The sequence below is a fragment of the Carcharodon carcharias genome, chromosome 25, assembly GCF_017639515.1.
Source record: "Carcharodon carcharias isolate sCarCar2 chromosome 25, sCarCar2.pri, whole genome shotgun sequence".
Classification (NCBI taxonomy): Eukaryota; Metazoa; Chordata; class Chondrichthyes; order Lamniformes; family Lamnidae; genus Carcharodon; species Carcharodon carcharias.
Genome location: NC_054491.1, coordinates 613352 through 625944, shown reverse-complemented (window position 1 = coordinate 625944; position 12593 = coordinate 613352). Strand labels below are relative to the sequence as shown.

At 43.5% G+C, this 12593-nt stretch overlaps 1 protein-coding gene across 4 annotated transcripts in view; it reads right to left on the bottom strand.

Moving 5' to 3' along the window:
- LOC121269611 (beta-galactosidase-1-like protein 2) overlaps window positions 1-12593 on the bottom strand; it is a 106460-nt gene that overhangs the window by 50739 nt on the left and 43128 nt on the right. For all 4 annotated transcript variants that reach the window (XM_041174321.1, XM_041174324.1, XM_041174322.1 and 1 more), the window contains 4 exons: window positions 8421-8492; window positions 7053-7131; window positions 4804-4891; window positions 3660-3771 (listed from right to left, as the gene is read on the bottom strand). In XM_041174321.1, the coding sequence (XP_041030255.1) occupies window positions 3660-3771; window positions 4804-4891; window positions 7053-7131; window positions 8421-8492 (351 nt within the window). The remainder of the gene's footprint in view (window positions 1-3659; window positions 3772-4803; window positions 4892-7052; window positions 7132-8420; window positions 8493-12593) is intronic.

Here is a 12593-nt window from a genome sequence, read left to right as displayed (position 1 = left end):
AGACCCTACAACTACCCTCACCTGGTTTGGCCCGCCCAAAACAAATTTACCAGGTAGTTGTCACAGTTGCACGTTAATAACTACTTGGATGCAAGCAAGAGTTGGGCGCAAAGGACCAATACAGGGTGAGACACTCCAAAGATTGCAGCAAACTTGCCTGAGAGGGGTAAAGTTCCAGGACCTGATGTTACCCCAGCTGAGGTCTACAAGGCTGGAGATCTACAACTAGTCAAGTAGCTCACTGAACTCCTTCAGTTTACGTGGGAGCTAGAACCAACCCTCAAGAATACAAAGATGCACCTGCACAAGTGGAAAGGAACTCGACAATCTTGTGACAATCAGAGAAATCTCACTAGCAAAATCTTTACCAGAATCCTTCTGAACCATTTAGTGCAACGTATCAACCAGAATCTGCTGCCAGAGAGTTAGTGCAGTTTCAGAAAACGTTGAGGAACCACTGACATGGTGCTTGTAGTTAGGCAGCTCCAGGAGAAAGGCCAAGAATAAAATTAGAGTGTCTGCCCACATTTGTTGCTGTGACCATGGCCTTTGACACAGTCAGCCATGAAGGCCGGTGGAAGGTAATGGAGAAATTCAGCTGCCCTGAGAAGTTCAGCACAATGGTTCAACAATTCAAAGATGTTTGCACATACCCTGGGTGGCGGTGAGTCTTCCAATCCATTCCCAGTCACTGATGGAGTTAAACAGGGCTGCATGCTAGCACCAATCCTCTTCAGTATGTTTCTCTCCATCAAGTTTTCCAATACATTCTATAGCGATCCTGGCATCAAAATCAGATGAATAAAGAAGTTGCTCAATCTGAGACAACTCCAGGCAAAGACCAAGGTCGCCAAGGACATACTATGCGATTTCCTGTTTGCTGATTGTTGTGCACGATCTGCCAATTTAGAGCTGGATAAGCAACGTAGCATGGGCTTGTTCTCCAATGCATGCAAGAGTTTCGGACTTACTATCAGCACGAAGAAAACAAAGATAACATACTAGCCTACTCCAGGAAAGTCCTATTTTGAGCCCAAGGTTTCAGCCCATGACCAGAACCCGTCAGCAACAGATAAGTTCACTTACTCAGCAGCATACTTTCTCGAGCTATCTATATTGATGATGCAAGAGTGACATGCAAGAATTGCTAAAGCAAATGCAGCCTCCAGCAGACTCTGAACATCAGCCTGGGAATGAAGAGAAGTCTATAGAGCAATAGTCCTGCTCAGTCTACCCTATGCATGTGAGGCTTGAACCGTGTACCAGCATCATGCCAAGAAGCTCAACCACTTTCAGTTGAGCTGTTTGCAGAAGATTCTGAAGATCAGATGGCAGGACAAAGACATTGAGGTATTCACCAAGTTGGCATGTCAAGCTTTGACCCAACATTGAGACAGTCACAACTGGCCATGCAACCAGAATGCCTGACACACACTTACCAAAGCAAATCTTCTATGGAGAGCATGATGCTGGGCTGCACTCTCATGGTGGTCAAAGGAAGTGCAGCAAGGGCACTCTGAAGGCTTCACTTCGTCATTTTGATATTGCCTTCTAAGTCCTGGAAGATGCTCACACATTATTGCTGCATCTGGCACAGCCAAATAAAAAATGGTGCAGCCTCCTTCCAAAGCAAGCACATAACAGAGGCAGAGAGAAAATGCAAGGAGAGAAAATCTCAAGCCAGCAACTCATCCAAAACTCAATCATCTGTGATATCCTGTCCTATTTGCAGTAGAGCCTTCCACGTACAGGTTGGCCTTAGCAGTCACCTATCTACCCACTGAAACCCTGCCATATACTTCAGATGAGGAACATGGTCATCTTCATCTCGAAGGGCAAACACGATTTTAACGTAATGCTGCAGCTACATTCTAGTGAAGCAAAGGTATTTACACATTAAAAAAGGCATCTCTTTTAAATCAGTAAATCTGATTCAGTATTTTGCTGAAGTAACTGGTTCTCTTGGATTACCAGTTCCTCCTACACAACACAGCAATCTCCTCACAATGAAAATCAGGTTCAGTTCATACCTGTTCCTAATAGATTGCCTGACTTCAGTGAAAAGAGAAATTAATCAAGTTCATCTGATTTGTGATTGAGTTGCTATTTTTTTTTTAAACTGGCTGGGTTTGCCTAGAGGTGTGAAGAACCCATCTGGTTTTCCTGTATCTGCTGTTCCCTGGGTCATTCACCGGCTCTCAGGACAAGAAACAGGAAAATTGCCCCTACAATTCCTTAATGCTCAATCACGTCTTTATTGCTAGAGAAAAAAAAGACCCAAATGATAAATGGTAACAAACACAGCCCGAAGCGAGATTGAGCAAAATTAAAACCTATTACTTCAGAGATTTGAAGTAATTTTAAAAAACAGATGGATTAGGATTGATTTGAATCGATTCTTTGACTCAGTCTGTCTCTGTTTCCCCTCACTACTGTCTATCATGTCTCAGTTCATGGCACAGGCTGCGAGGAGAATGAATCAAGTCTGGAATCAATAGAATTCACTGTCTGGTCTAAATTGGCTTTAAAGGATCACAGTAACCAAGGGTAAAGAGAAAGTAAAGAGCAGATTTGACAACATTTTGACAAAATAAGAGAAGAAAAATCCCGTCAGCACAAGAGTAGCAATAACAAAGTAATTCAGAGAGCATTTCAGTTAGAATGGCATTACCTTCACTGAATCCCCATTACCAACATCCTGGAGTTACCACTGACCAGAAACTGAATGGGGCCAGCCACATAAACACTGTGGCTACAAAGGCAGGTCAGAGGCTGGGAACTCACCTCCTAACTCCTCAAAGCTGCCCACCATTTACATGGCACAAGTCAGGAATGTGATGGAATACTCTGCACTTGCCTGGATGGGTGCAGCTCCCACAACGCTCTATAAGCTTGACACCATCCAGGACAAAGCAGCCCAATTGATTGGCACCCCACCCACCACCTCCAACATCCACTCTCTCCACCACCAACACACAATGGCAGCAGTGTGAGCCTATCTACAAGATGCATTGAAGTAACTCAAAAAGGCTCCTTCGACAGTACCTATCAAACCTGCAGCCACCTAGGAGGACAAGGGTAGGAAATGCATGGGAACACCACCATCTGCAAGTTTCCCTCCAAACCAGACACCATCTTGACTTGGGAATGATAATCGCCATTCCTTCACTGTCACTGGGTCAAAATCCTGGAGCTCCCTACCAAACAGCACTGTGGGTGGTGTACCTATTGCTGCAGTTCAAGACGGCAGCTCACCACCATCTTCTCAAGGGCAATTAGGGATGGGCAATAAGAATGTTGGCCCAGCCAGCGATGCCCATGTTCCATAAAAGAAAAAAAATTGAGACACATTCTCAAACTCTGAACAAGCACCCAGGGGAATGAATCCTCAGTTAAAGCAGATTTCCATCCATAGCTGCAAAATTTTAAAAGTTCTGTGGAGTACCTACACCTCCTTTAAAAATGTTTAAAAAGTTTAGTATTGCATATTTTCCCACTATTGTCGGGATGAATTTAAGGTTTAGTATTTCGACCAATTCACGTTTTGTTTATTTTTCGACTACCTTGTTCAGTGCGTCTCACATCTTAGGATATGCATTTTATTTTAAAAATCATGACCTGAAGCAGGAAGCTGTGTTGATGAAAATAATTTTCCTCACCTTAAGCTTTACAAAGGTATCGTAAGGCAATGAATCCACATGCATTATGCCATAGAAAAAGGCAGGAAAGGTAGGATTTTCCGGAATAGGATTCAACGGGATAGTTGAGAAACTTCAACCCAGGAAACAAACAAAGACAAAAGTGTTATTCCCAATGAACAGTGTTCAATTATCATTCAACAAATGTCCACCATCTTTATTCTTTCAATGTGAGTGTCACTGTGTAGATCTACACTGGCTGAGGTATGCAAAGTGAAAGTTAGACAAAAAAAAAACAGGGCCTACACACTCCACAATGTTTCTTTTGCAAGGACACTGCAATTAGCCTCAGTATCTATCCCTGGGTTAGGGACAGGAATAATTATTTAGTGCGAACATCACATGTTTATTGGGTACTAATTCTTCTCAGTCTGAGTTCAATTCACAATAGTAACCGGGTTAGAAAAAAAAAAACAAGAGGGTCACTAAAGTGGCAATCAAGAAATATTCAGACTGGGACAGAGTATGGCAGCGCTGCCAGGCATTTACCAGAGCTGGGAGTATTTGATGTTCGCAGTGGGAACTAAGGTAGAAAATGCAATTCCTCCCATTGTTGATTACAAAATCTATTCAAGAATAGGGAGCAACCTGTAAACAGTGATCTAATCTCAGTGTACAACGAAGAGTTGAAAAAATTGTCAGAGCCTTGCTCATCTTGTCTTTGCCATCTGAACTACTGTGGTATTCATTCTTAGGGTTTAGCTAATAAAGATTAACTTAGGAAATGAGTTTGGGAAACTTTAATTGGTTTGAAGTAAAATGAAAATAAACAGTCATGACTAAATATACATGCTGATGTGTTATCCCTTGTGTTGATAATTTGAATATCTGATGTATAAACTTATTTCAAAAAAATTTAAGATCATTTAATCCCTTGAAGAAACCAATCACATGAATTACGATGAGAACAATACAGATTGTAGTATAAAACACACAAGGCGGGTGCTGAAGAAAATAGTGAGACAAGTAGCATCATGGACACTTGAGATCTGGGTGTGGTTATTTGAAACAAATAATCTTTACAAGAACTGCTGTAATTATACAAAACAGAAATTGCACAACATAGCAAATCAGCTGAAAACATGTTGAATTCCTATTACTTTACCTTTCAATAAAATTTGTTTTCATCTCTAAGGGGTAGATTGTAAAGCCCTTCAAAGGTTCTTTATTCAGAAAGATATCTCCTATGAGACCTGAAGAACCAAAACAAACATTGGTTTTCTTTTTAACAAATAACCTGATTCTATGAGATGGTACTCATAGTACTTTGAACTAGGTACATAGCAATATAATCAATGGGAGAACATAATTAAAGACATGGGAAGCTGCTTCTTAAAAGGAATCCTGGATATAATAAAGTGATTTTCCTGTTCTTTTCTTTACTTAGGTCAAAGTGTCTCAGAATAATCACTTAGTGACTCCAAAAGAACAGAATATCTTCAGGTGACCATGGTTCAAACAATGGCTTTTGTTGCAAACCAAACAAGTTGCATTAATAAAGCACCTTGAACAAAGGAAAAGATCACAAGGCCTTCTCAGAAGTGTAGTCAAACAAAAATTGGTGCCAAGTTTGTGGAAACATTGAGAGAGGTCTCTAAAAGCTTGGTCAAAGGGGCAGGTTTTGAGAAGGACCTTCAAGGAGAATGGGAAATTGGGAGAGATTTTGCAAGAGAATTACAGAGCACGTCCAGGGGGGGCTGAAGGAAGGGGATACAGGAGTGGAGTACAAAGGCCAAGGTTGACGGAAGGCAAAGCTCTCAGTGAACTGTAGAGTTGGAAGATGTTAAAGGGATAGGGAGAGCTTGCAGGCATTATGGGGCCAGGAGCCAATATGGGGATTTTTGAGTCCACGTGATTTGGTACAAGTCACATTAGAGGCTGCAATTGCAGATGAGCTGAAATTGATGGAGGCTGGAGGATAGCAAAAAGAATATTTGAATAGGTGAGCTTGGGTGTGAAAGAGAAGTCCTAAGGGTTATAACTAAATACATATCTGACTGCCTGCAAAATCAGATAAAATATCGCATTAGTCTAAGCACTTTAGCTGAAGGCTGAAAAGACCAATTTACCCATTAAATTGTACCTTATCATTTGTAATATCCAGGAGTAGTATTCATACATGATGCGTACTTACCCTGGAGAAACTGAGGTTCCTTAAATGGTCAGAATTCTGCCCTCAGTTCCACATGCAGTTATCAGAACAAAATCTTTATCACAGTGAAATCTTTCTAATGATTGAAATGTAACCAAGCTCATCAATTTTCTACAGTAAATTCTGGTGAATTTAATCCAGTTCTTCTTGCTGGATGTACTTTGTATATTAAAATTAAGAATTTAACAGAATAGTTCAGATAACTACACTGGTTGGAAATGTTGTCTGATCATGCACTAAACAGTGTTATGGCATGGCTGATGGTAAATGCTGAGCTGTCCAAATCCCAAAGGGAAGCTTGAAACAGCCGCCAAAACAGTTTTTGCAATTTGTATAGTACGAGGAGAGGTTCTGAATGCAGGAAATGATGTCCCGACTACTTGTGATGATTTTATAGTAGATTAAAGGTTTATTAAAAATAACACAATTACACTTAAACACAAGAATGGCTTCACATAGTGAACTGTATTTTAAAACAGTTCCACAAGATCTTAACTTAACTACCCTCAAAGCTAACCTTCCACTTTTCTATTCAGTGACTAGCCTTATAGATTTTAAAATCTATAGAATTCCATTAATTTTTACCACACAGTGCCTTATCCTTATTCTCTGAGGCGGACTGCAACTGGTTCTCTAGGTCTGGCTTTGTTCACACTGTCTTCTGGGAGTTCTGACCAGCTATCCTGCTGTCTTCTGGGAGACCTAAACAGCTACCCCCCTCACATAGGCTTCAGTATTTCCTTAAATCCCTATCCTTCAATCTTGCTGTTGTCTTACCAGTCTCTTCAGAAATGCTTTCTTCCCAGAATTGATTAAACTCGTTTCTTTACCCTAGCTCTTGGACTTAAAAAAAACAAACTTACCCTATCCATACCTAACCTTATAAAACCTGCATATATCCCCCTTTGAACTAAAACTCAATTCAAAACGACTCCTGTTATTGCTTTACGTAAAATTTTGATTGAAGTTTCTCTTGATTCATTAACATATCAAAACCACTGCTTACTGTTGGTTTTGGACTCTTGCACTTACTCTGGCTCTTACTCCAATTACCATATTTGCAACTGCCAATAGCCTGCCTTCCAGTACATAAGAAATATGACAGTGATATTAGAGATGTTACCAGGCATAAAAGGTTACAATTTCTTGCTTTCTTGACAACAGCACTGACTACATTGTTAATCACCATCTTACAAGTTCACCTTTTCGCTGGTCATCAAGTTTGTTACCATAGTTGACCCTGCCACGATTTTCCACCAAAAGGCTCAAATTTCGTTTACCCTGTGAGAAAAAGAAATCAGTTTCAATGCAGGGGAACATTGTGGAACTTCATCATCACATCATTTAAAGCAGAGCGACCAGAGGAGTTCTTACATGATGATGGACACCCTCCCCTAATTGATATTTCAGATTCACGTTGTCGTGGATTTATAAAGCAGTTGACCAATTTAATAGCAGACAATTCAAAACACTGCACAACAGCAAACTTAAACCAGAACACAGAAATTAAACCAATAAAAACACATTGCTCTTGGGATAAAATGCTAACACAATAAAACTATAGGGGATATTTCACAAGACATCACATTGCTGGAGGGTGCCACACACAGCAGGCAAAAACTGAACATAATGCCTGCAATTTTCCAAACATTGTAATCAATACATGGAAGACTGCAGGTTTTTATATTATCCATTAACTGTGTACAAGGTCAGTAGGTTGTGTGGACTCTTGTTATAATTTACTGCATAGTGATTCTTAACCATGATCAAATGATGCAGCCCAGACTGAGGCGTTTTGGAGCAACTGAAGTCCATGTTAAAGTGCAGTGTTAGGCACTGTGTTCTATGCTCTAACTGAAATCTCAGAAATGCTGTTGAAGGTACCACTGAAAATCATTTACCGCAATTACTAACCATTCATTTGCGCAGAGATTCTATAACCCAGTTAGGCATGTCACCTCCTTGCCAGACATACCAAAAACTCCTTAAACTATGTTCATTACATTTTCCCAGCGTTGTTCTGAAACAAAGCACCCTGAATCAGAGGTTGTGGGTTCAAGCCCTTACCCTGTAGTGGAGCACATAATCCAAGCTAACACCACAGTGCAGTACTGAGAGAGTACTCAATTGTTGGAGGTGCTGACTTTTGAATAGGAGTTTAAACCTTGTTCAAGTGGATGTAGATGATCCCATAGCTACTCGAAAAAGAGCAGAGATTTTTCCCTGTGTCCTGGCTAATTCTGATCCCTCATTGAACATCTCAAGAAACTGATTAACTGGTCATGTACCTCATTTCCTGCACATAAATTGGTTGCTATCTTTGCCCATAGAACAAAGCAATTTATTGACTGAGAAACAATTTTAGACATCCAGGGGAGATGAATGGCACTATATAAATCTAAGATATTTTTTGTTTCCTTCATTATAGTCACCATTTTTGTGAAATAAACAGTAAAAAAAAAAGCCAGATTATCTACTGCCACCTTCAAAAAACAGCAATCCTGAGAAATAAGCAATTGCCGAATTAACTACAAACACATTTTGGAGACTTGATATTTAATAGCACCTACCGTAGCAACTGAGATTGCCAATTCCACATTTTTGTAATCCAGGAATCCAACTGACTGGCCATCAACAAACACCTGAAACATCAGAAAGTAAACTTGCTTGTGCAAACAGAAAACATAAGAGTTGTGTGTGAATGACAGGCCATGGTCTTCAGCAGCAGGAGATGTATAGCAGTGAAAAGCACAATCTAAAGCAGGATAAAAAAACAAATGCCGGCTTCTTCAGTGCTTTTTAATATTGGAACAGGCTAAAGCTTCTCATTCCCACCCCCTTTATAGGATGCCTCACATGGTATATCTTCAGTTCCCTTCAACCAAGCATGGTTAGCATGAAGCTAGTTAAGTCTTAGATTTGCGTGGAATTAAAGAATTTCAAAGGATAAATTGCAAAGAAACAGGTTAATTGGCTCAGTAAGTCTCCTCTGATTGTGGGCAGGGAAGTAGGTAAACCTGTTGGTGCAGAGGTAAAACACCTGTCCTGGAACAGTGTTGTAAAGGCACTGACCTGATGAATCTGGCCCCTTCCACCTCCCTTAAGTCATTAAGTTTTCTGAGCCCTGAGAAACCGGTCTTGCCAGCAGTACAAGTAGATCTCTGGTTAAATATGAGGCAAGCCACCTCATTAAAATGTTCTAATTATGGACCTTTCGCTGGAGAGCAGTTTGGATGGCTACCTTTCAACCAATCAATGGATACTGAAGTTTAGAATTGGACAATCAATTTAACAAAGGAGATTATTGTCAATACAGTCCTGGCTGCAGCAGCATCCATGGAAGCAGAAATTTACTGCACGTTACAGCATAGATGGAGGTCACTCATCTCCTGATTCCTATTCCAGCTCCTTAACAGAGCAACCTGCATCTAATCTCACTGACCTGCTGTCTCCCAAAATCTTTCAGAAAACTGACACGAACTAAGTCATCCAAAAACGAAGTGCAGCACCACTCAGCCATGAATGTCTTCAACTAAATTAGCGTCAAAATGTTGTTAATTGGGCTACTTTATCTGTCTGTCTGAACAATTTTTGAAATGAAGATGGGTAGATAAACCATCTGTCCATATATGAATGATCACCTTTCCATGTGATGTAAGTAAGCAAAATATATTGCCCAACCTATGTCCCATAATTTTCGCTGTCTCAACTTTAGGGGTAGAATTGTCCCCTCCCACCAGTGGTGGGGTTCTTAGCGGGCAGGGGCCAACAATACTTCAGGAGCTGAAAAATCGGTTTCCCGATGGTGGGAACTTGCAGTCCCGACTGTTGTGGCAGAATAATGGCGGCTCCCCATTCCTGCCAGAAGCTGCTAGGAAGCTGTTTTACATCTAATAGTCGAGATTCAAATGAACAACCAACCAGAACACTCACTTGCTGTCCAATCAACCGTCCTGCCAGTGGGATTTCACACTGGTTGAGAACACACCCGGACCATTGTGGTGTGCAGGTGTCGGGGCTTACCTGGATGCACACCTGGAACAGCAAGTGGATCCTGGAGTCGATGCTGGAGCCAAGAGCTGAAGGTGGGGCTTCGACCAAGTGGAGCAACCAGCAGCAGGTGCACATCTGCAGCAGCAGATGTGCAACGGGGGCCTTCGTGAGGTGGTGGTGGTGGGGTAAGGGGGGAAAGAGGGAAGGTGATGGGGAGGGAAGGCCAAAGAAGTGGGTGGGCTTGAATGCCAAAAAGGGGGCGGTGGAGGAAGATGGGAGTCTTACGGGGTTCTTGCATGGGCGCAATGGGGGCAATAGGGCGGGAAGGAAGAGCAATGGGGGGGAAAATAGCAATATGAGTGTGGGGGGTGTGGAGGGGGTAAGGGCGATGTTAGTGGGGGGGATGGAGGTGGACAAGGGCGATGTTAGTGGGGGGATGGAGGTGGATAAGGGCGATGTGAGGTTGGGGGGAGGGGGGAAGGTTCAGTGGTATCAACTGAAGAATCCAGGTGGTGGGGGCCAAGTGAGGGAGTTGATGGTATAAAATGGAATTGAGACTGTTAAAGAAGGCATTGGTGTGCGGTAGGGTGGAAGTCCTGTTACGACAGGCGAAGGGACGGTCAGGGTTGTTGGAGGGGAGATGCAGTGTGGATCTTTGGGGTGGGGATGGGTAATGGTGGGCATTTCAACGGTGACTGGGGTGGGCTTGTTAGGGAGGGAGGGGACATCGACACTCACTGTAATGGGCTGAAGGATGCTTGGAGGAGGGCTCAAGGGTGACCATGAGGACGCTGTCTGTGACACTTGGGGGGAATCAATGGTTATGGGGCTGGGGGTGGGTAACAGGTATTGGAACAAGCTTCGAAATGGGCATGCACCATGGCTGCTCCAGACCTACCCAGTGCCTCGAAGTCCAGATTTGGAAATGCTGGATGGGGGTAGGCTCATTGGGTGGGTAGAGCTACACGTCAGGTCAACTGGACAACCAAAGAGGAACTCCAATATGTCGTTCTGACTAGGTAAAGGTGATTGTATTGAAAAGGCTGTGAAGGACAAAGGAGCAGCGCACGTGGGAGGCTTCTCACACATGGTTCGTAAGGGCCATGACAAAAGATTGATGCCTCCCTGCGCACGCATGATTCCACAGGGGCACACACTCAGGTAGGGTTGTCCTCTTGAATATAGGGGGTGCAGAGACATTAAAGCAACCAGGCGTAATGAAAAGACAGAAGACCTTCTTCAAGTGCAACTATACATATATTAACAAGCATGCATCAAAAATGAAAAATTATAGTGCAACTGTGCCACCATAGTGAGATCAGTACTACTTAATTTTATGTTCCCTACCACTGGGTCTAAGTGCTCCCCCGACATCTGCACCAGGGGTGGAGGTAGCTTGCTCACCACTAGCCCTGTTGTCTTTGATGACTTTGGCAGGTGTCCTCCAGAGGCCACCGAATTAGTTTAAGTCTCCTGCTCTGGGGCACCCTTTGTGGTCCCAGAGGCCAGAACTGATAGTCACGTTCGAAGGGGATTCAGAACAGCCAGGCACCCTCAAAGAGTCCCAAGTGGAGATCCCAGGGGTGTGCGCCTGACACTCCTCCTCCCTTTGTGTACCAGAGGGTCCCTCCAAGACTCCAAAAGGGTAAGGGATGTCAAGGTATCCCGTCCCCGTCTCACGTTACCACTGCAAAAGCTCACTCACAGCTACAATGATGGGATGTATGTCTGCACGCATCTCCAGCAGAAACTGGGGATTCTGCTGGACCAGAATCTCCATGGCTTCTGCCACCCTTCTCATGGAGACCTTGATGCTCGTACATGTCGGTGCCACTACACTGAAGAGCAGGCAGGCGAATTCCTCTGCCTCGCACATTACTCTGACACCTGATGTTTCCCCCGTCTCTTGCTGCATCTCCAGCATCTTGTCTAGGACCACTCCCAGAGCCTTCTCATTTGACTCAGACTTAGCAGAAGCCCGAGTGCTGGCAACCTTGGCTGTCCCTGCCTCGGACATGCGTCCATGTGGCGACCACTAAAATGCGAGATCCTGCCTGAACTAGATTCAGTACCCATCCGGGTGTGTCTCTCTGCGCTGGTGGAGGGTGCAGGTTACTGTGGTGACAGCTCTACAGGTGCAATATCTTCAACACCATTATCATCCTCACTCCTCTGTGGGCTAGGTGGACTCGGTTTCAGGGTCAGACCTCACCCTCTTCTTGCTAGCACCTTTAATCAAAAAAGGAGAGGGTGAGTGAGAGAGGGTGTATGGGTTGCCTCCAACCTGACACTGAGGAGCATGACCCTTAAGTTTTAATGTAAAGACAGTATGTGTGGTTCCTTACTGGATACAGGCTGGACGCTGACCTCACCGTTTGCACATGAATAGTCCCCAAACCTTCCCTGCCAGCTTGGCTGCCCTTGTTTCGAATTGTGTGAGGTGCTGGAGTTCAGCCATGCCCCCTCCCGTCCCTCTCTCGTGCTTGTTGTGCATTAACTTGTCCTGTGCAAGCAGAGAAGATGGTTTGAGATCTATCAGGAAGCAGGTCAAGTTCGCATGATGCCAGTCTTCACCAATGACCCACTGGCCACTGTGTGCCACGTGAAAGAATCACTGCAGCTCGTGGATTCTTCGGCAGCACTCTCCAGAGCGGTAAGCTCATGCTGATAGAAGGATAAGGCTAACAGAGGCATGGAATCAGCAGTGAATGCTGGTGCCCTCTACGCCAACCACCATCACCCCACTCCCC